At 32.3% G+C, this 24434-nt stretch overlaps 1 protein-coding gene across 10 annotated transcripts in view; it reads right to left on the bottom strand.

Moving 5' to 3' along the window:
* LOC134700994 (transmembrane and coiled-coil domains protein 1-like) overlaps nt 1-24434 on the bottom strand; it is a 62890-nt gene that overhangs the window by 4076 nt on the left and 34380 nt on the right. For 8 of the 10 annotated variants that reach the window (XM_063562142.1, XM_063562143.1, XM_063562137.1 and 5 more), the window contains 11 exons: nt 20566-20767; nt 19201-19378; nt 18102-18327; nt 17693-17737; nt 17297-17329; nt 14747-14826; nt 13636-13717; nt 11821-12046; nt 3649-3780; nt 2909-2998; nt 2088-2266 (listed from right to left, as the gene is read on the bottom strand). In XM_063562142.1, the coding sequence (XP_063418212.1) occupies nt 2088-2266; nt 2909-2998; nt 3649-3780; nt 11821-12046; nt 13636-13717; nt 14747-14826; nt 17297-17329; nt 17693-17737; nt 18102-18327; nt 19201-19378; nt 20566-20767 (1473 nt within the window). The remainder of the gene's footprint in view (nt 1-2087; nt 2267-2908; nt 2999-3648; nt 3781-11820; nt 12047-13635; nt 13718-14746; nt 14827-17296; nt 17330-17692; nt 17738-18101; nt 18328-19200; nt 19379-20565; nt 20768-24434) is intronic. The other 2 variants (XM_063562138.1, XM_063562140.1) reach the window with 2 other exon arrangements.

Below are 24434 nucleotides of genomic sequence, written 5' to 3'. Positions count from 1 at the left end.
ATTTATGAGAATTTAAAAATAAAAAAAAACTTTTTCTTTATTCATGTTATTGTAGGATTGGTATGTCTTGCTTTTTTTCTACATCATTTTCCAGCAATAATCCTAAATTCTTTTCCAAGAATAAAACTTCCCTAAGAAGGAGAACATTTACATGATATACTGAAGGTTAAAATTGTACAAATTTAAAAAAAAAATATGAAATCACATAATGGCCTTTTCCAGATAAAATTCTATGAAGGTGGGAAGGCACTTTTATCAAAATTTGATGGGTGGTGGTTATATTGCTTGAACATTTTAATGAAATATCTTTAAAAAAAAAATTCATGGTGGGGTCAAATAAAAAGTGCCCTCTGACCCTTATACATTTATTTTTGGAACAGCCCTTAGGCCATAGTTGTTTTTTTATTTGTTTTGCGTCCGCGTGCGGGTAGGTTTTCGGCCAATTTGTGTCAAAAACAAACACAAACTTTTTTTTGTTCGTCAGTAGAAAATCCGTATTTTCCGGGTTTTTGTGTATTCTTATACTCAAATCTATTTTGCGCTTTAAATAACAAGTACGCTCCTTATTTAAAGCGTTTAAGCGATCTTGACTTCGATACATGTGACAGCAGAAATGGCCAGTATAAATGTGCCGGCGAGCGAGATCGTTTGTGTTTCACTTTTCAAAGATAAAAGGATCGTTCTGGCTCCATATGCCTTTCCGCTCGCCGGCACAGAAACTTTTTCTCAGATCCTAGAGAGCCTTTACGTAGCCAGCATAAGAGACACGTTAAATACAAGATTCAATGAACCTATCACCATAGGGGATAAAACTCTGATAAAATGTTATGTTTCATCTACATTTTGTAGCTCTAACGGGGAAAAAATTGAAATGAATACATCTCTCAAGGCTATAGATGCTGTTAAAATGTTTGGTGCATATGTAAGCTTTGAGCTGACTGACAAATTTTGTGAAAAAACTAATTCAAATCAACAAAAGAGTGCCTTTGATGTGCTTATGTCTTCAAAAACACCTTTATACTTTAGTTCTCATGTTAAGTTTTGATTTATTTGTTTTAAATTTTGTTTTAAGAATTGTTTTCAATTAATAAAACATTTGAATGTATCAGAGCTTTTATTTAATATTAAGATTCACTAAATTTGATATTGAAAAGATCAACCAATTTCACTGTAATGGTTCTTCCTTGGTACAGGTCTTACAGTAGGCGTTCCTTACTTGCTTGAAGAAAGAGTTACCTCCCATTTGCAAAGTTATCTTAATATTTTATAATTGAAATAAATTTTTATACTTTTTTAAATGAAAAATAGTAGTTTTTGCAAATATTTCTAATAAATTTCTTTAAATGATATCTACTGTCTGATAGGATAGGATAAATTAGTATGTACATTTTTAATTCCACAAGATATTAAGATATAAAACATAATTTCATTAGTTTATTTTCTGAAAAAAAAGTATGCAGAACAAAATATTAATATATTGCCAAAAAGTTTACATAAAGTATTTAAATTATAGGAAGATAACTCTGCAAATGGGAGATAATTCATGCTTAAAGCATTATTGATTTGATACAGGGAATTATTGATTATACATAGGTTTTAATACAACATGACACATCTCAGATCAAAACATGTCTCTTCTCAAAGGCTTCAGTATAAATGGGAAATGTTTGAAATACCAAGGCCATTTATGATTTCTCAGAATATAGCCATATCAAGTTTGTACATTGCTGAATTTCCTGTTTGTCATGTTTGCTCTTTCACTTAGATATGACAGTATTGATCTAAAGTCACTGTTAATCAGTCCAGAACTTAAGCAGACTCTTGTGTTATTTTCTTTGAGTGTGTTTTTTTTCCTTGCTGTCTGGTAGGTTTTCTCAGAATCAGTTGACGCAAAACAAAGAAAAAAACAGACACGGCCTTACATGAAAAAAAAGAAAAAAAAAGAAATATGGACCAAATGTATATAAGATTTTTTTTTAGTAAATAACACTGGTATGTACATGATGTAGTCAATGTAATATGAACAATTTAAATACCCATTAACCAAAAGTTTCAAAATGGTGGACTTTTATAGTATTTGAGCTTACCTATTAGCTATAAACGGTGCAAGACAGTTGGCAAGTGTAGATACAAAAACAAGTATAACAGCTAATATAGCCAAAACAACATTTAACATCTTTGTCAACAAAGTTCGAAAGGTCACATTCTCAACCATCTCCATGGAGATAATCTGCTGCTGTTGTTGCTGAAGCTCCATCTTTGTGATCTAAAATATAAAATATCACACCTAAAATAAAACATTTTTACACATCGTGAAATAATTGGTGAAGATTTACCCTAAAATGCTCGTTGACCCACATTTACCTATTTGTATCAAAGATCTTATACATCAAGAAACAAGGCTATTCAGGCCCGTAGCCAGAAATTTCCAAGGGGGGTTCGTTGGACTCACAAACTCTACTTTAACAGTCACAATCCGAACAGAACATTGACTTTAACAGTGCTTATTTGTTTTCAAGGGGGGGTTCGTCCGACCCCCCTGAACCCCCCTGGCTACGGGTATGAGGCTATTCAGGCATCTGAGATCAGATTTAAAAACAAGAATGTGTCCCCAATACACGGATGCCCCATCCGCACTATCATTTTCTTTAACAAAAACTTTAACTTGAAGCGGGACAGACAGATGGACGAACGAGTGGACGCACAGACCAGAAAACATAATGGCCAAAAAAATCATACATTTAATGTTGATCATTAGCCATATGTACATGTTATAAGATTAACTGTTACCACAATATATTTTGTGAGTCTGACCGCTCTTCAGCTTGATTTAAATTGTAATCATTCTGTCAAAGAATTCGGTTATATCGCTGGTTCTCTCCAGTGACAATCTCTATGTATAACTTACCCTTGTGGTACAATTCTCTAACATGTCATGTATATCGCTGGTCCTCTCGTCAAGTCTGTATTCTGTTTTCTCCTCCATACCAGTTATATCCTGTTCAAGAAATAAAAAATAACATTAGCAACTACAATTGATGCCGTGTCAGGTTGCTTGCAAAATATTTATCAGTAAAATATAAAATCACATAAAATACAATAGAAAATTAATTGAGAATGTGTCCCCATGAACACAGATGATGCCCCCGCTTGTATAAAGCATTATAAAGGGACAAGATTCAAGAACTATAAAAGTGACGCTACCAAAATTTGTAATTGATCAGAGTTTTGTGGTAATAAGTATGGCACATAGGTCTCATAATAGAAGGTTGGGACAAACTCAAGTTACAGAACAAAAACTAAACATTTTACAATTTTTTTATTCATAAATAGCCATAATTTGATGATTAAAGTGACGCCACCAAATTTCAACTTACTGAAGCCTGATATCAAATTTAAAGATATTTTATACATAGTATCTAAACAAAAATGTGACTAATTTCATAAATGGCCACTATGTGTTAGAAAACAATATGTAAATATTTGGTAAACAGGAAATTTATTAGTGATGACTCTGTCACTGTGTCACAATATAGGCTGACAAAAAAAATTAAAAAGTATTCTAAATAATTCCTCAAAATAAACCAATCTAAATCTAAAGAGAGGCCTACAGACATACAAGAGTAAAAGAGTAGAGACCCCTCCTACCTGTCGTAGATTCTGTATTTCATGTTGCTGTAGTTCAGTCATATCATTTATCTGTACTTCTAATCTTTCTACCCGGTAACGTTCTTCTTCTAACAAGGTTTTTAACATAGCTATATCACTCTGGGCAGTAATCTGAAAACAGAAAGTACACATATATAAAACCCAAGGCTCATTATAAAAGTAAAGAAATGTGGTATGATTGCCAAGGAGACGGCTTTCCATCAGAGAATCTTTCCACAAAAAATGGTACAACTAAAATTGATTTGAAATTTTACTTAAAATTCCTGTCTTTAAACTATGATTTCTATTTGTAAAAATTTTTGTGAAATGAGTCTCAGAGGTCAAGACATTGATGTAAGCAATTCCCTTTACAAAATCTAATGCATTCTGGGTTGTATTTGCAAAAGTGTAAACAAAAACTGTTTGATCGGTTTAAAACGTAAAAAACAATCGAAATTCAACCAATAATGTAACATTATTTTCAGTTTGGTTTAGCCAGAATGAGATTACCACATGTAGACATGTTAGATTTTGAAAAGGTGAGTTGTTTGATAGATTCCTGAATGACCTTGTTGATTAGAATCAGTCTTACCTTATAAGTTTCAAACTCATCAGACAATTGTTGGACAGATTCCTGAATGACCTTGTTGATTAGAATCAGTCATACCTTATAAGTTTCAAACTCATCAGATAATTGTTGGACAGATTACTGAATGACCTTGTTGATTAGAATCAGTCTTACCTTATAAGTTTCAAACTCATCAGACAATTGTTGGACAGATTCCTGAATGACCTTGTTGATTAGAATCAGTCATACCTTATAAGTTTCAAACTCATCAGACAATTGTTGGACAGATTCCTGAATGACCTTGTTGATTAGAATCAGTCATACCTTATAAGTTTCAAAGTCATCAGACAATTGTTGGACAGATTCCTGAATGAACTTGTTGATTAGAATCAGTCATACCTTATAAGTTTCAAACTCATCAGACAATTGTTGGACAGATTCCTGAATGACCTTGTTGATTAGAATCAGTCATACCTTATAAGTTTCAAACTCATCAGACAATTGTTGGACAGATTCCTGAATGACCTTGTTGATTAGAATCAGTCATACCTTATAAGTTTCAAACTCATCAGACAATTGTTTGATAGATTCCTGAATGACCTTGTTTATTAGAATCAGTCATACCTTATAAGTTTCAAAGTCATCAGACAATTGTTTAATAGATTCCTGAATGACCTTGTTGATTAGAATCAGTCATACCTTATAAGTTTCAAAGTCATCAGACAATTGTTTAATAGATTCCTGAATGACCTTGTTGATCAGAATCAGTCATACCTTATAAGTTTCAAACTCATCAGACAATTGTTGGACAGATTCCTGAATGACCTTGTTGATTAGAATCAGTCATACCTTATAAGTTTCAAACTCATCAGACAATTGTTGGACAGATTCCTGAATGACCTTGTTGGTTAGAATCAGTCATACCTTATAAGTTTCAAACTCATCAGACAATTGTTGGACAGATTCCTGAATGACCTTGTTGGTTAGAATCAGTCTTACCTTATAAGTTTCAAACTCATCAGACAATTGTTGGACAGATTCCTGAATGACCTTGTTGATTAGAATCAGTCATACCTTATAAGTTTCAAAGTCATCAGACAATTGTTGGACAGATTCCTGAATGACCTTGTTGATTAGAATCAGTCATACCTTATAAGTTTCAAACTCATCAGACAATTGTTGGACAGATTCCTGAATGACCTTGTTGATAAGAATCAGTCATACCTTATAAGTTTCAAACTCATCAGACAATTGTTGGACAGATTCCTGAATGACCTTGTTGATTAGAATCAGTCATACCTTATAAGTTTCAAACTCATCAGACAATTGTTGGACAGGATTCCTGAATGACCTTGTTGATAAGAATCAGTCATACCTTATAAGTTTCAAACTCATCAGACAGTTGTTGGATAGATTCCTGAATGACCTTGTTGATTAGAATCAGTCATACCTTATAAGTTTCAAACTCATCAGACAGTTGTTGGACAGATTCCTGAATGACCTTGTTGATTAGAATCAGTCATACCTTATAAGTTTCAAACTCATCAGACAATTGTTGAACAGATTCCTGAATGACCTTGTTGATTAGAATCAGTCATACCTTATAAGTTTCAAAGTCATCAGACAGTTGTTGAACAGATTCCTGAATGACCTTGTTGATTAGAATCAGTCATACCTTATAAGTTTCAAACTCATCAGACAGTTGTTGGACAGATTCCTGAATGACCTTGTTGATTAGAATCAGTCATACCTTATAAGTTTCAAACTCATCAGACAATTGTTGGACAGATTCCTGAATGACCTTGTTGATTAGAATCAGTCATACCTTATAAGTTTCAAACTCATCAGACAATTGTTGGACAGATTCCTGAATGACCTTGTTGATTAGAATCAGTCATACCTTATAAGTTTCAAACTCATCAGACAATTGTTGGACAGATTCCTGAATGACCTTGTTGATTAGAATCAGTCATACCTTATAAGTTTCAAACTCATCAGACAATTGTTGGACAGATTCCTGAATGACCTTGTTGATTAGAATCAGTCATACCTTATAAGTTTCAAAGTCATTAGACAATTGTTGGACAGATTCCTGAATGAACTTGTTGATTAGAATCAGTCATACCTTATAAGTTTCAAACTCATCAGACAATTGTTGGACAGATTCCTGAATGACCTTGTTGATTAGAATCAGTCATACCTTATAAGTTTCAAACTCATCAGACAATTGTTGGACAGATTCCTGAATGACCTTGTTGATTAGAATCAGTCATACCTTATAAGTTTCAAACTCATCAGACAATTGTTGGACAGATTCCTGAATGACCTTGTTGATTAGAATCAGTCATACCTTATAAGTTTCAAACTCATCAGACAATTGTTGGACAGATTCCTGAATGATTTTGTTGATTAGAATCAGTCATACCTTATAAGTTTCAAACTCATCAGACAGTTGTTGGACAGATTCCTGAATGACCTTGTTGATTAGAATCAGTCATACCTTATAAGTTTCAAACTCATCAGACAATTGTTGGACAGATTCCTGAACGACCTTGTTGATTAGAATCAGTCATACCTTATAAGTTTCAAACTCATCAGACAATTGTTGGACAGATTCCTGAATGACCTTGTTGATTAGAATCAGTCATACCTTATAAGTTTCAAACTCATCAGACAATTGTTTGATAGATTCCTGAATGACCTTGTTTATTAGAATCAGTCATACCTTATAAGTTTCAAAGTCATCAGACAATTGTTTAATAGATTCCTGAATGACCTTGTTGATTAGAATCAGTCATACCTTATAAGTTTCAAAGTCATCAGACAATTGTTTAATAGATTCCTGAATGACCTTGTTGATCAGAATCAGTCATACCTTATAAGTTTCAAACTCATCAGACAATTGTTGGACAGATTCCTGAATGACCTTGTTGATTAGAATCAGTCATACCTTATAAGTTTCAAACTCATCAGACAATTGTTGGACAGATTCCTGAATGACCTTGTTGATTAGAATCAGTCATACCTTATAAGTTTCAAACTCATCAGACAATTGTTGGACAGGATTCCTGAATGACCTTGTTGATTAGAATCAGTCATACCTTATAAGTTTCAAACTCATCAGACAATTGTTTGATAGATTCCTGAATGACCTTGTTGATTAGAATCAGTCATACCTTATAAGTTTCAAACTCATCAGACAATTGTTGGACAGATTCCTGAATGACCTTGTTGATTAGAATCAGTCATACCTTATAAGTTTCAAACTCATCAGACAATTGTTGGACAGATTCCTGAATGACCTTGTTGATTAGAATTAGTCATACCTTATAAGTTTCAAACTCATCAGACAATTGTTGGACAGATTCCTGAATGACCTTGTTGATTAGAATCAGTCATACCTTATAAGTTTCAAACTCATCAGACAATTGTTTAATAGAATCCTGAATGACCTTGTTGATTAGAATCAGTCATACCTTATAAGTTTCAAAGTCATCAGACAATTGTTGGACAGATTCCTGAATGACCTTGTTGATTAGAATCAGTCATACCTTATAAGTTTCAAACTCATCAGACAATTGTTGGACAGATTCCTGAATGATCTTGTTGATAAGAATCAGTCATACCTTATAAGTTTCAAAGTCATCAGACAATTGTTGGACAGATTCCTGAATGACCTTGTTGATTAGAATCAGTCATACCTTATAAGTTTCAAACTCATCAGACAATTGTTTAATAGATTCCTGAATGACCTTGTTTATAAGAATCAGTCATACCTTATAAGTTTCAAACTCATCAGACAATTGTTGGACAGATTCCTGAATGACCTTGTTGATTAGAATCAGTCATACCTTATAAGTTTCAAACTCATCAGACAATTGTTGGACAGGATTCCTGAATGACCTTGTTGATAAGAATCAGTCATACCTTATAAGTTTCAAACTCATCAGACAGTTGTTGGATAGATTCCTGAATGACCTTGTTGATTAGAATCAGTCATACCTTATAAGTTTCAAACTCATCAGACAGTTGTTGGACAGATTCCTGAATGACCTTGTTGATTAGAATCAGTCATACCTTATAAGTTTCAAACTCATCAGACAATTGTTGAACAGATTCCTGAATGACCTTGTTGATTAGAATCAGTCATACCTTATAAGTTTCAAAGTCATCAGACAGTTGTTGAACAGATTCCTGAATGACCTTGTTGATTAGAATCAGTCATACCTTATAAGTTTCAAACTCATCAGACAGTTGTTGGACAGATTCCTGAATGACCTTGTTGATTAGAATCAGTCATACCTTATAAGTTTCAAACTCATCAGACAGTTGTTTAACAGATTCCTGAATGACCTTGTTGATTAGAATCAGTCATACCTTATAAGTTTCAAACTCATCAGACAATTGTTGAACAGATTCCTGAATGACCTTGTTGATTAGAATCAGTCATACCTTATAAGTTTCAAACTCATCAGACAATTGTTGGACAGATTCCTGAATGACCTTGTTGATTAGAATCAGTCATACCTTATAAGTTTCAAACTCATCAGACAATTGTTGGACAGATTCCTGAATGACCTTGTTGATTAGAATCAGTCATACCTTATAAGTTTCAAACTCATCAGACAATTGTTGGACAGATTCCTGAATGACCTTGTTGATTAGAATCAGTCTTACCTTATAAGTTTCAAACTCATCAGACAATTGTTGGACAGATTCCTGAATGACCTTGTTGATTAGAATTAGTCATACCTTATAAGTTTCAAACTCATCAGACAATTGTTGGACAGATTCCTGAATGACCTTGTTGATTAGAATTAGTCATACCTTATAAGTTTCAAACTCATCAGACAATTGTTGGACAGATTCCTGAATGATCTTGTTGATTAGAATCAGTCATACCTTATAAGTTTCAAACTCATCAGACAATTGTTGGACAGATTCCTGAATGACCTTGTTGATTAGAATCAGTCATACCTTATAAGTTTCAAACTCATCAGACAATTGTTGGACAGATTCCTGAATGACCTTGTTGATTAGAATCAGTCATACCTTATAAGTTTCAAACTCATCAGACAATTGTTGGACAGATTCCTGAATGACCTTGTTGATTAGAATCAGTCATACCTTATAAGTTTCAAACTCATCAGACAATTGTTTAATAGATTCCTGAATGACCTTGTTGATTAGAATCAGTCATACCTTATAAGTTTCAAACTCATCAGACAATTGTTGGACAGATTCCTGAATGACCTTGTTGATTAGAATCAGTCATACCTTATAAGTTTCAAACTCATCAGACAATTGTTTAATAGATTCCTGAATGACCTTGTTGATTAGAATCAGTCATACCTTATAAGTTTCAAACTCATCAGACAATTGTTGGACAGATTCCTGAATGACCTTGTTGATTAGAATCAGTCATACCTTATAACTTTCAAACTCATCAGACAATTGTTGGACAGATTCCTGAATGACCTTGTTGATTAGAATTAGTCATACCTTATAAGTTTCAAAGTCATCAGACAATTGTTGGATAGATTCCTGAATGACCTTGTTGATTAGAATCAGTCTTACCTTATAAGTTTCAAACTCATCAGACAGTTGTTGGACAGATTCCTGAATGATCTTGTTGATAAGAATCAGTCATACCTTATAAGTTTCAAACTCATCAGACAATTGTTGGACAGATTCCTGAATGACCTTGTTGATTAGAATCAGTCATACCTTATAAGTTTCAAACTCATCAGACAATTGTTGGACAGATTCCTGAATGACCTTGTTGATTAGAATCAGTCATACCTTATAAGTTTCAAACTCATCAGATAATTGTTGGACAGATTACTGAATGACCTTGTTGATTAGAATCAGTCTTACCTTATAAGTTTCAAACTCATCAGACAATTGTTGGACAGATTCCTGAATGACCTTGTTGATTAGAATCAGTCATACCTTATAAGTTTCAAAGTCATCAGACAATTGTTGGACAGATTCCTGAATGACCTTGTTGATTAGAATCAGTCATACCTTATAAGTTTCAAACTCATCAGACAATTGTTGGACAGATTCCTGAATGACCTTGTTGATTAGAATCAGTCATACCTTATAAGTTTCAAAGTCATCAGACAATTGTTTAATAGATTCCTGAATGACCTTGTTGATCAGAATCAGTCATACCTTATAAGTTTCAAACTCATCAGACAATTGTTGGACAGATTCCTGAATGACCTTGTTGATTAGAATCAGTCATACCTTATAAGTTTCAAACTCATCAGACAATTGTTGGACAGATTCCTGAATGACCTTGTTGATTAGAATCAGTCATACCTTATAAGTTTCAAACTCATCAGACAATTGTTGGACAGGATTCCTGAATGACCTTGTTGATTAGAATCAGTCATACCTTATAAGTTTCAAACTCATCAGACAATTGTTGGACAGATTCCTGAATGACCTTGTTGATTAGAATCAGTCATACCTTATAAGTTTCAAACTCATCAGATAATTGTTGGACAGATTACTGAATGACCTTGTTGATTAGAATCAGTCTTACCTTATAAGTTTCAAACTCATCAGACAATTGTTGGACAGATTCCTGAATGACCTTGTTGATTAGAATCAGTCATACCTTATAAGTTTCAAAGTCATCAGACAATTGTTGGACAGATTCCTGAATGACCTTGTTGATTAGAATCAGTCATACCTTATAAGTTTCAAACTCATCAGACAATTGTTGGACAGGATTCCTGAATGACCTTGTTGATTAGAATCAGTCATACCTTATAAGTTTCAAACTCATCAGACAATTGTTGGACAGATTCCTGAATGACCTTGTTGATTAGAATCAGTCATACCTTATAAGTTTCAAACTCATCAGACAGTTGTTGGATAGATTCCTGAATGACCTTGTTGATTAGAATCAGTCATACCTTATAAGTTTCAAACTCATCAGACAATTGTTGGACAGATTCCTGAATGACCTTGTTGATTAGAATCAGTCATACCTTATAAGTTTCAAACTCATCAGACAATTGTTTAATAGATTCCTGAATGACCTTGTTGATTAGAATCAGTCATACCTTATAAGTTTCAAACTCATCAGACAATTGTTGGACAGATTCCTGAATGACCTTGTTGATTAGAATCAGTCATACCTTATAAGTTTCAAACTCATCAGACAATTGTTGGACAGATTCCTGAATGACCTTGTTGATTAGAATCAGTCATACCTTATAAGTTTCAAACTCATCAGACAGTTGTTTAATAGATTCCTGAATGACCTTGTTGATTTGAATCAGTCATACCTTATAAGTTTCAAACTCATCAGACAATTGTTGGACAGATTCCTCAATGACCTTGTTGTTAAGAATCAGTCATACCTTATAAGTTTCAAACTCATCAGACAATTGTTGGACAGATTCCTGAATGACCTTGTTGATTAGAATCAGTCATACCTTATAAGTTTCAAACTCATCAGACAATTGTTGGACAGATTCCTGAATGACCTTGTTGATTAGAATTAGTCATACCTTATAAGTTTCAAACTCATCAGACAATTGTTGGACAGATTCCTGAATGACCTTGTTGATTAGAATCAGTCATACCTTATAAGTTTCAAACTCATCAGACAATTGTTGGACAGATTCCTGAATGATCTTGTTGGCCTCATGTGATTTCTGTAGTTCATGTATGATTGGTTCTAGATTTATTGACTGCTGTATAACAGGAAGTTGTTGTGATGTATGCTGGGAGGCTGACTGTGGACTATTGTGATACAAGCCTACGGATCCTGATGTCACGCTTGAGTTATCATCGTCCGAAAATTTGAAACTAAAAAAAAATAATAGTTTTACTAGTTACACTCAATACACTCTATAAAGCATGATTTCATTTTCATTTTCGTTATTTCGAAAAGACAGAAAAAATGTTACTGTCATTCTTTATAACTTAATTCTAAATTCTGTTTCAAGCCAGAGAAAAAATATTTGATGACTTGACGATCACATGACAAAATTATGTCTATGAGCTAATAGACAAAACACTGTCAGCCAATCAGAAGAAGTGTTACATAAATTATTTCCTAATATTGTTTTTTTCCATTATCAAGCCAGAATTCTAATAATTTTACATAGGGATAGTTATTATTTCACCAATGCAATATATGTATATATATATATATATATTTATAGAAGTGCTGATATTTTTTCATTTGTGATGCTAAAGGACCCCACATGTAGATCTGGATATGCTAACCACTTTCTAAATACCCAAGATTACATTTTTGACTTATGAGTAATAATTTATTTACCTGTCTTTCACTTCTTTTTAAAAACAGTTAATTGTAGCAGTCACAGCATTTTACAATTGTTCAACATTCTTTGCAAAATAAATTATGGCAAATTTTTTCAAGGTGTTTTTTCCATATTGAAATGAATACTAAACTACTATAAGGATTTGATATCACATATTTGCAACAAATTAAACTTGAAATAATTAAATAGTTTCAACAATTCTGGACCATGTCTCGCAATGGCAAAATTACCAAACATTGTAAATGCACATATTACATATCATCAGCATGCATGATACAGACAGAGAACAGACAACATCAGTCTCATTGGTAGTTTAGAATTTAATGTGACTGTCATACAAGTGAGTGGTTTCCCTAGCTATAAAACCAGGTTCAGTCCACCATTTTCGACATATGAAAATGTCTGTACCAAGTCAGGAATATCACAGTTTTTATTCATGCGTTTGATGTGTTTGATCTTTTGATTTTGCCATTTGATTAGGGACTTTCCGTTTTGAGTTTTTCTTGGAGTTCAGTATTTTTGTGATATTACTTTGTACTTACAGGTGTATGTATGTATGTGTGTTTGCTGTGTGTGTGTTTTAAAGGGAGTGGTCTGTTGAATAGGGATTTAAGTGGGTGTATGTCTGATGGTTACATGTATGTATGATTATTGCATGTGTGCATGCTGTGTGTGTTTGTTGTGAAGGCTATTCAGACAAAAAGCAGACGTCAGTAGACACATATCTGTATGCATACATAGCTAACAATGTATTGGTTAGGAGTGTGAATGTGTGTGTATGTATGTATGTTGCATGTGTGCATTTTGCATGTGTGAGTGTTGTGTGTGTGTGTGTTACAGACAGAAAGCAGAGGCCAGCACACATACTTGTACTTATACCTAGCTGGCAGTGTATATTGCATGTGTATGTATGTATATATATCTATGTTGCATGTGTGTGTGTGTGTGTATATGTGTAACAGACAGAAAGCAGACGACAGCAGACACGTACTTGTACTAATACCTAGCTGGCAGTGTATATTGCATGTGTATGTATGTATGTGTGTATGTTGTGTGTGTGTGTGTATATGTGTAACAGACAGAAAGCAGACGCCAGCAGACACGTACTTGTACTCATACCTAGCTGGTAATGTACTGGTCTGATTTTTAATCTCCCCTTCTGGAATACTTGTGTCTTCTATCGATGTCTCTGTAATATCAATTATATATACACAATTACTACACACAATTGTTCTTGATTTACCTGAAACTAATTCAAAATCCTAAACAAGTGCTTTCAAGGTTAAAAGTCTCGAGTTAGTTTCAACAAAACACTTTTGACTAATTGTAAGTATACAGAATTGTACATGACCTACGATCATTTTTTTTGTAAAACAATGACTCCATGTCTTCAAAACAGAGCAAAAATTCAAACCTTTTTCGTATGTTAAAAAACTTTTCAAGGCAGCTTTTTCATAAACTAGTGTTTGTAGGTCTTAATTTATATATCATGGAACATAAAATTGAGATTGGAAACAAGGAATTGTCAAAGAGACAACAACCTAATCAAAGAGCAGAAAACATTCCTACACACTATTTTCCAAGATACTTTGGATCATGTTTTGATTTCCCCATTTACATACTAACATTGATAAATCTGTCTAAACATTTGGGAATAAGAAAGGGGCATAACTTTAGAACAGTAATAGTGATGCTACTGAAATTCAAACTTTATTTGTGTTTTCTGCTATTAGCATTGTGTATAAGATTGATAACATTCGATTAAGGAAAAATTTTTAAAGATAGAGAATGGAAACAGAATTTAGCAATTTTTCCATTTGAAAAGGGGTATAACTCTAAAACTATAAAAGTAGCGCTACCAAAATTTACACTTGATCTGGATTTTGTGGTAATAAGCATTGTGAATAAGTTTCAAAACATTTGGTTTAAGTAAAATAAAATTAGAGAACAGAAACCAATTGCTGGACGTACTGATTTGCAGACTTACAGACAGACCAGGGTTAAACTAAATGCCATTACAGCGGGGGCATAAAAATGTATATAAGATGCATAAACTCCTAAATTATGTACCTTCATTAAATTTTCAAATCCCATAGAAACAGATGTAAAGGTCACATGACAGTATTTTGACTACAGACTTAAAAACTTCCATTCAATCAGAAGACATGTGACATCCAAAACTAAATCATATACATGCAACACGAGCCTTAATACTTACTGAGTTGGCTTATATTATCAGCACTTCCAAATTTATTCTTTATCATATGAGCTAACTGGCTTGGTTTGGCCTTTATATGACTGAAAAATTAAATTAAACAAATATTAGCATATCATATTAGCACTTACATTTGCTTTATCATACTTTCTCTCAAGGAATAATTCAAAGCTATTTACGATCAAATTTTGTGGAATTGTGTTTTAAATCTTCTTTTTTCATGGTGTTGTTTGTCATTCTATGATTTCATTTATTATCCCCTTCCCCTTTTCATATTCTTAATCTAGTTTAACTTAATCTGTTTTGTATCATGCATTATTTCTGAAAAGTTTTTTTCATCTTTTTTTCTTTGTCCATCATGTTTGTTGTCATTTTTTGGCTTATGAGAGAGGAAGAAATTGGGTAACTATAAGGAGTGTTTCATCCAGAATTCCACAGAAAATTATGTGTCCAAAACCGAACTCCTGTGGGTTTTTTTCTGTACCGCAATATAATTTATTCCTGAATTAAAAAATTTCAAACAAAATAACTTGCTATTTCCAAATTTCTATGAACTATGGCTCAGTGCCGAATTCCTTAAAAAAGGTAGTTTGGTCCTCATTAATTCTATAGCCTCCTTTATTTCTTTTTAACTCTTTAACTTATCTTTTCTTCCTAAACTGCACATGAAAAACATGTGATTTCTAAAGGATGCATATGTGATCTAAAACCAGTAATATTTTCAAATGAAATAAATTATTCAGAATTATACAGAACTCAGTGGCAGATTCAGTGGGAGGGTCTCGGGGGTTGACCCCCCCCCCCCCCCTTATTTTTGACGATTAATGTTATCAATTAGGAACATATGGGTGGACCCGCCCCCCCCCCCCTTTTTTATATAAAACTGAATCCTCCCTCCAAACTATGCATTAAAAGAATGAGAATTGGTTAAACAAATAATTTGATCTCACACAATGCAAACCCTCCTCACAAACTACTAACAAGACAAAAGGGGAACGTTCTTTTGAAATGTCATATGCAAACATTAAATCTTATTTTCTAGCCTCCAACTCCTTTCTTTCACAATTCTTATTTACAAACTATTACCATTACATAATATCAACCAGTTAGATCAATAAGTGTATATTTGTATAGATATCGAACCAGTTAGATCAATAACTGTATATTTGTATAGATATCGGACCACTAGCTTGACATTCCACTGATATATAAAATATCCATCAGAGATAATATATCATTAAATAGACAACCTCCCACAATGTCAATAGAATGCAATAAACAACATTGATTTAAACTGTATAACATGCACATTGAGTTATCAGGGCGGGAGGAGTGGCAAAATGAAGAGCAAACAAATCAAAAATCGAGAATAAATTTTTGAGTGCTAAATTATAAAGAATTCAGAATAAAGGGGGGGGGGGGGGGGGGGGGGGGGGGGATTAAAGAAAAAGAATAAAAGAATGCTTAATTATACATACTAGAGAACAATAGGCCAAATAAATAAAGTAAACAGAAAAAATGGTCAAACAATTAAAAGTAATAAAGATATGAAGGAACCTCCCCCCCCAAAAAAATTTAAAAAATAATAAAATACCCCCCCCCCCCCCCCCCCCCCATCCAGATCCTCTTCTAACAAATTTCTCATTACTTTGTAATATTGAGCTGTCATATTACATTTGGTCTGTATAAATAATACTGGAGTATAAATTCAATAAATGATAAATAGCATTAATGGCAATACACTTCCCAATGTAAACTTCTGATCATACTGATACATAAAAAGTATTATTGATAGATTGGATTATAAATGAGAAAATGACTTATTCCCTGCTGCTAGGACAAAGAACATCAATATAACAAACGTTTATATGATAAGTATATATGTACATATATATTGTAGTTGATGACAACTTACATGGAATTATTCATTAATTGATTTCAGAAACTGTAAACTGAAAGTTAAAATTGGTCTGACAATTGAAAATGGAAGGATTGATTTTGGGACCTTAGAATTCTGCTTTTATTATTGAGGAATTTGGTGTTGCACCTTTTGGGATCCATGAAAGAATGCCATATTTTTTCAGTAATTCTGGATTCAGCTTGTTATTTTTGGAAATTCAAGACAGCCTCTCCCCAGTCATCAACAGACATTTTTTTATTTGGGGGGGGGGGGAGGGGGGTTGAGGGGAAAGGGAAGGGAGGCAATTAACTATTTTATGTTTTCTATACATAACCAAATCAACAGATAAACAGTAATTATTTTCAACTATTTAGTAATCTTTTGTTTTTACTTTTTAAACCTGCTCTTACTTGATAGAGTACCAGGATATCCAACCAAAGAGAGGGTTATATACTACAGAGTGAAAGGTCAATTTAATAAATGAAAAAAGTCTGTTTCATATATACATTTACAAGCCCTCTTCCCAAACAGAATCAAAATAATTGGTTACTGAGATGCTTAGAATAAATTTTACAAAACTGCATGTTTACACAAACATTCCAGTAATTTTAAAGAGTTCTGTCCCTTACAATCTAACTATATTTAATACTTACTCTTTAGCACCTTTGATATTTCCAACAACACCCCTGAAAAATACATAGATAAAATATTTAATGATGGGTCTATTTATGCAGTGTCTTCAATTATTTTTTTGTGGGTACCAATTTTACATGGATAGCGCAAACTAGGATTTTCATGGTTTTCCAGTTCTGCCACTCATTTAACATTTAAATTCATGGTTCGTCTGTACCCAGGAAATCCACAAAAATTGGTACCAAATGAATAATAATGAATCCACATTAAAGAAAAACTTAATTTAAAAAGAATTTTTAGTGTGTTCGTCCAAGCTTGTATTTGTTTCAACATAAATGACTTTTAATAAAGGATGTCATTCAAGTATGTAATATTTCTATGATATTATATACAATCCTATAAATTCATATACTTACCCAGAAAACCCTGTAATACCATCAACAATATTTGCACCAACTCCCCTACAAACATAGAAATAAACAGTAAAAGTGAAAATCGTCAATACAAATGTATTGCAATTGACCTCCATTTTGTCTTCAGTGACAACATATTATATTTTGACATGTTTGCAAGCTATATTGGAAACTGTTGGCAGCAGCCTATCTGCCCCATCACCTTACTTCAATCGTAAACTTGGTTAAAAATCACAAGTTTGAAGCCATATATCCTTCAGACAGTAATACTGCGATTTAAATTTCACTGCTTATGTTTTATAAGGTTAAATAGCATGCAATACAATAGTATCTAAACCTTGTTTTATAAGGTTAAATAGCATGCAATACAATAGAATCTAAACCTTGTTTAAAAAGTGATACAAAAACTTACTTAAAGCCTTGACCCAGGTCCCGTAACCGCTCCCTAGCCTGTTTATGTCCGGTAAATCCATATGTATCTAAGTCATTCATTCGTTTATGATAATTTTCTACTTTTTTAGTCAAAGCACTAATTGTTTGTGTTGATTTCTGATTTTTCTTTTCAAATATTGTCTTTATTCTTTGTAGTTGTTGTTTGTCAGCGTTTGACGCTAGTCGTAAATATTCATTCACATGTTCTGAAAAATAAAACCCATTATTAATACTATTCTATATAGCTATTTAGAGGTTGTTTCATCTATATATAACAAGATCTATATTTATCATAAGGTTATATCTATAGGATTACCTATCATTCTTTTATTTTTAAGTCATGTTTTCTTTGACTGTCCATAGTGTAGTGTTAAAACACTAATTCTCTGAGATGTGTTTTAATTGATTCTAGTCTCTGATGAATGATTTTTAATCATCAATTGTTTTTAGGGCTTTCACCTATACCTACCCTCAAATAGTTTGTTCATGTAAATTTAACCTGTTGACATAATTTGTAACGCATTTTTTTTAACAAGAGTGCACACACTGAAATGTCTCGCCTTCTTTACTAATCATTGATATTATGTTGATAGTCCTAAATAAAAAGCTTTATTACAACTGTCACATAAACTTAATTAACCAAGAAAACTAAACATTGACAAATGAACCATGAAAATGAGGTCAAGGTCAGATAAACCATGCCAGTCAGGCATGTACAGCTAACAATTCTTCAATACAACAAATATATTTGACCTATTGCTTATAGTTTAAGAACAGACCAAAAACACTAAAACTTAACACTGAGCAATGAACCATGAAAATGAGGTCAAGGTCAAATAAAACATGCGCAACTGACAAATAGATCACAAAATATTTCCATACACCAGATATATTGGACCTATTGCAATAAGTATTAGAAAAAAAGACCAAAACTCAAAAAACTTAACTTTGACTACTGAACTATGAAATTCAGAAATATTTGCAAAATATATTTTTTTCACCTATTTGTCTTATTGCTAATGTAAATTGCTAACCAAAATAGTATTTTTCAGAGTATCAAAAAGATGATTTTGTTTTACCTTCTTTGACAGCTTGTTCTCCTTTGATGTTTTCCATTGTTTTGTTGATCTTAGTCTGTAGGTTCTCCTTGGCATGTTTAGTCCTCTCAACATCAGAGATAGAACACTCTGTCTGTCCATCAACTTCATCAAGGGCACCTTCTCCACTGCTACCATTGTCCCTGCTACTCACTTCCTCCTGTAACAAACATTATCATTGGTTACTAAATATGTAACATACATTGTGATTGGTTGTTCAATAAGTGAATGTTTACTCAATATGTAATCAACATTGTTACCAATTTGTGAGTAAAATTCAAGATGACCACATGTTAAAAATTAAATGCTTCGCTGAGTGCATCCTGATACGACTGCAGGGATCAAACCCTTAACAGTGTGGGCAAGTTTGGACATAATTAAGGTTTCTGACACAAAATAAATGAGGCCAAAGATCATAGAAGTTTGAAATATTGTCAGATATAATCAATGCTAAATGAAAAAAAAAATAGTTAAAAAAAAAATGTCTGGAAATTAGAAAATTGCTTGTTTTTGTCCCTTTTTTGCACATAATCCCTAGAAGTTTTGGGCAATGACCCCCACACTCAATCTAAGACCTCTTTTTGAAATATGAATCCTTGTGGTACAATTTCAGAGAGATCCATACATTTACAAATTGTCAAAAAACTACAAAAATGCTTATTTTGGCCCCTTTTTCCTAAACTGTAAATACTATAACCCCCCAAATCAATCACAACCTTCCTTTGTATGTGCTATTTCTAAAGGTCAGCCACCATGAGGATATAGTCACTCTACCTACAAACTTTATATCCTAAATCTGAACTGTCTTTCTTCTGCAGTTAGTAGGTTTTTAATTCTTTGATTTGACTTGGCTGTGTAACAAATTTAGGCTGTAATTTCTTGTTTAAAATGTTTTAAATTTGTCATTTCAGGGTCTATTATAGCTGACTTATAATGTGGTATGGTTGTTACTCATGGTTAAAGGTCATATGTTGACCTATAGTTCTGCGTCATTTGGTCTTTTGTGGAGACTTTTGTCAATGGTAATCATATCACATCTTTTTTTTTTATGCTAAGACATCTTGTAAGTGAGGCAAGAGCAATATCAATGAGACAGATAGTTTGCCTAAAAATGAGCGAATATATCAACCTAGTATCCAGTGATATTTATAGATTTTTTACAGATTATCGCTCATCATCTCAACCAGATTGATTTTCTCACTTAAGCTGGGACCATGAATGAGAAAAAGCAATTGAGTTGAGATGATCAATGAGAATCTGTTTATTGCTATTTTACATATATAACAACGCCCTAAGTAGACCAGTCAGTAAAAAGATTATGAAACACCACCATAACAGACAACTCACGCTTTCTAAATCCTCTGTACTCCTATGGACCATTTCATCTGAAGGTGCTGTGACCGATAATGTCGTTAAATTAGTTTTGGGTGTTGTACCGACATTGTCAGGTGATGTCTGTCGTTTCTTGGCAAGATTGGGACTTTTTGGTGTTGTACTTTTCTTTGTCAAAGCTTTTAGTGCAGGGATTTTACTGGCGTCTGACTTTTTCCTGAAATAGAAAAACATTCATTACAAAAAAGATTGGCTAAACCTACCAAAATATTCTCACAATTATTAAGTAAATCAATGGAAGGGTTGATCCCTATGACTAACAATCATATTTAAAATAATGTAAAAAGCATTAGCATCAGTCACAGTTAATACTCCAACTCAATTTCTGAGGTTATATCACTGTGTTACCACTACTACAGTTTCCCTCTAAGTATTGCAATATGACAGAAAATGATTTTTTATGACAATTTGACTGTCAAAGCTTTTCAGCTGGGGTCTGTCTAATAATTCCTGCATTCATGGTAAGTTTGCACATACTTTAAATCACCATTACTGCTTTCAACAAACAATTTGAACATATTTGTGAAATTAGAGAAAAATATTAGAGTGGTGAAATTTTTCAATTATGACAGCATGCATTTCATGTACAAAATGTATGGTGAGATAGCTATTCATGCACTTATACTGTCGTGAACTAGGAACAGAAAATACCAAATTGCCACAGTAAGGAAGTGTGATTCTTAAGTGCTTCTCAAATACTGCACTTAAGTACAAACATAGAGTTCTAAAGTTGGTTTATTTGTCAGCAAAATAAAAATTAAACAGAATATATAAATATAAATGGCAAATTGAATAATAAAGGTTTTCTTTTCTCAGGCTGTTTTACACAAATTAATAATGCCTAGCTGTAGTAGTCTCAAAATAACTAAAATAAGCAAATTTTACATACGTCATTGTTAAAAAAATCCCATAAATTAACAAAATTTATGTCTTGCCGACAATGCAAACTCTTTTATTAAGGAATCCATAGATCGACGAATAATTAAACAGACCAAAACCTATAATAATTGTTCCCATTGCTGTACCGTGTTATACAATTAAATAACAGACCAAAACCTATAATAATTGCTTTCATTGATGTACAGTGTTATACAATTAAATAAATAATCACTTCTGGGATTATAACAGTCATTAGTATTTAATAGATCAGTACTAAGGACTGCTTTGTGGTAGCTTTGTCTAACGTCATTGCCAAGGTTTTATTGTCTGTTGAGATCAATGAAAGTATATGTTTAGATCATTTTTGCTGCTTTTGTAGTTGCTTTTTACCTTGTCAAGTTATTTTTAAATTTTTCATTTCAATTACGTTTTAATGAAGCCAATTTTGAAAATTACATAACAACCTTCATTATGTTTGCAGAATATTTCTATTCAATAAATTTTTCAAATATTACAATAAGATGTTGTGGTACAGTTGCCAAACTAATTGAAACTAATTCTCCATACTTGCTTCTCATTTTAGTTTGGTTGTTTGCCTATTATGTCGAGCAACATATAAACTAAAATGACGAGCAAGTGCGTAGAACTCATTTTAATCATACAATTACTAATGAGACAATTCACATAGAACAGACATAGAAGTTTATTATTCTAGGTCCCCATACAACCTTCAACAATAAGCAAAACCCATATGACATATCAAACTTTTTGTAAAAGATTTTGAAATGACAAATGATAAACAATTCATACAAGGAAAATAATGGCCTCTTCTATTCACAAAACAATAAATGAAGAACAAATATAATAAACAGAAACTGAAAACTATTACTGAATGTTTATGATTATGGTTTTGACATTAGACATGGAATTTTCCACAAAGTTTTTGGAATGACATACATGACGAAAAGGAAAGAAATTTGGGTTTTCACAAAACATGGTTTATTCTTTTTGTTTTGATATGTTAGCCTATATACTTGTTTTAACAATTTTTAAGAGATTTCTACAATAAAAATTGTTACAAACATTAGGATGACTTGAAGCTCTCTGAAAACTATCTAATTTGAGATAGAGACTGTAAGCCTACTTGTATGACTGTCTCTGGAATAAGATATACAGCAACACATCTATATTCCCCTTAATATGAGCTTCGTCGGATTGAAATTTATGTCATGCAGCAAATGAATATATCAATTTATCTGTTAATCTACTTCAGGTAGAAAATAAACTCTAACTGTTTTATTATAAGAACCCTTCAAAACAAATCAAAACTCATCTGTTATTTCTTATTTGAATGTTTCAATATCCATCTGTCTTATATATATATTATATATAAGTACATGTATACATGCATTTATATGAGTTCTATATATATTGTTAGATGGACTGATATCACATTTAAACCCCTAATTGAAATTACTTCATTATAATTTTAAAAAATTAACCATTATTTAACAGAAAAAAAACATTTTCTAGAATCATATGTAGAACTGAAATTCCCCTATAATAATTCCTCTAAATGTGAACTATACACTTCATTTGCACTCTGATGGATAAATCACTGTCTTATTCATGGCAATCATATCACATACCCTTATGTTTTATATATTATCAAGCATGATATGAATTCAATTAATAGTCAATTATTATAATTTCATAAAAAATATTGAAAATTTGTCTTGAATCTTTCGACTAGAGTACTGTAACAGCTGCTTGCTTATTCACAATTACATAAATATTTCTCTCAAGGGAGATCCATTTCATTTAAACTCTGGTGGATAGAAGATGTTTTAGTGGCAATCTCCTTATAAATTTTAAATGATTTATATTTGCCTACCTGTGTAAAACTCGCGAAAAATATATCCTCAATACACAAAAAATACATCCTCAGTACATGAATAATATATCCTCAAACCTGACAGAATTCATAGTACAATAGACTATAGACATTCAGAATAACTACCAGAGGACATTGATATAACGAAAAACAATATCATCAAAACATGACAGAATATAATATGACTTTCATGACTATAGATACTCAGAATGATGAACTAATCCCAAGCACATTGATCACTTGATAGAGGTATAATGTACGTACAATATAACGAAAACTGTATCAGCAGAATATAATATTATGACTATTACACTCAGTCAATAACTTCCTAAGGACATTCTGGTATAAGTATATGTATGACCAGTATAACGAAAATCTGTATCATCAAAACACAGAAGAATACATAGTACAATAGAACATATTGTCACTCAGTCAATAACTTCCTAAGGACATTGGTATAAGAATAGGTGTGTACAGTATAACGAAAAAACACGACAGAATACACATTATAATAGACTATATAGATACTCAGAATAACTTCCTATGGATTGTGATATATAAGTATAATTGTACTATTGTAGGATGTCAGTGTATTAAATACAATTATCTATCATAGTCACAGCTGAGATCAGCTGACGTTAGTGAAGTACTTGATCAACATAGAATCTGATATGATAACCAAGTTATTTTCATTCATAAAAATATCTCATTGTTGTTTTCATTGTAGAAATGTTATTGGATAATTTACCTTTACAAAAGTACAATTACAGAATCAAGGTGTGATTTAGAATCAAATCAGGAAAATAATTATTGATTTGAAGATGCAATCAAAAACAGGTTGATATTCCTCAGCTGATTTCTACATTTTAAAATGTTTAAACTGTAAACTCATTCTTGAAATATTAATATATCTTATGACCTTGAACTTTGACCACTTATGTTGAAATAAAAACCTGTTTCATTTTTCCATAATTACATATATAAAAGCTGATTATTTTTAATATTTTGTAATAGGCTTGATAGAGACTTTGTGCTTCCAAATGATAACAAG

Source organism: Mytilus trossulus, unplaced genomic scaffold, assembly GCF_036588685.1.
Source record: "Mytilus trossulus isolate FHL-02 unplaced genomic scaffold, PNRI_Mtr1.1.1.hap1 h1tg000210l__unscaffolded, whole genome shotgun sequence".
Classification (NCBI taxonomy): domain Eukaryota; kingdom Metazoa; phylum Mollusca; class Bivalvia; order Mytilida; family Mytilidae; genus Mytilus; species Mytilus trossulus.
The sequence above is the reverse complement of the archived record's forward strand: the minus strand, read 5'-3'. Positions and strand labels throughout refer to the sequence as shown.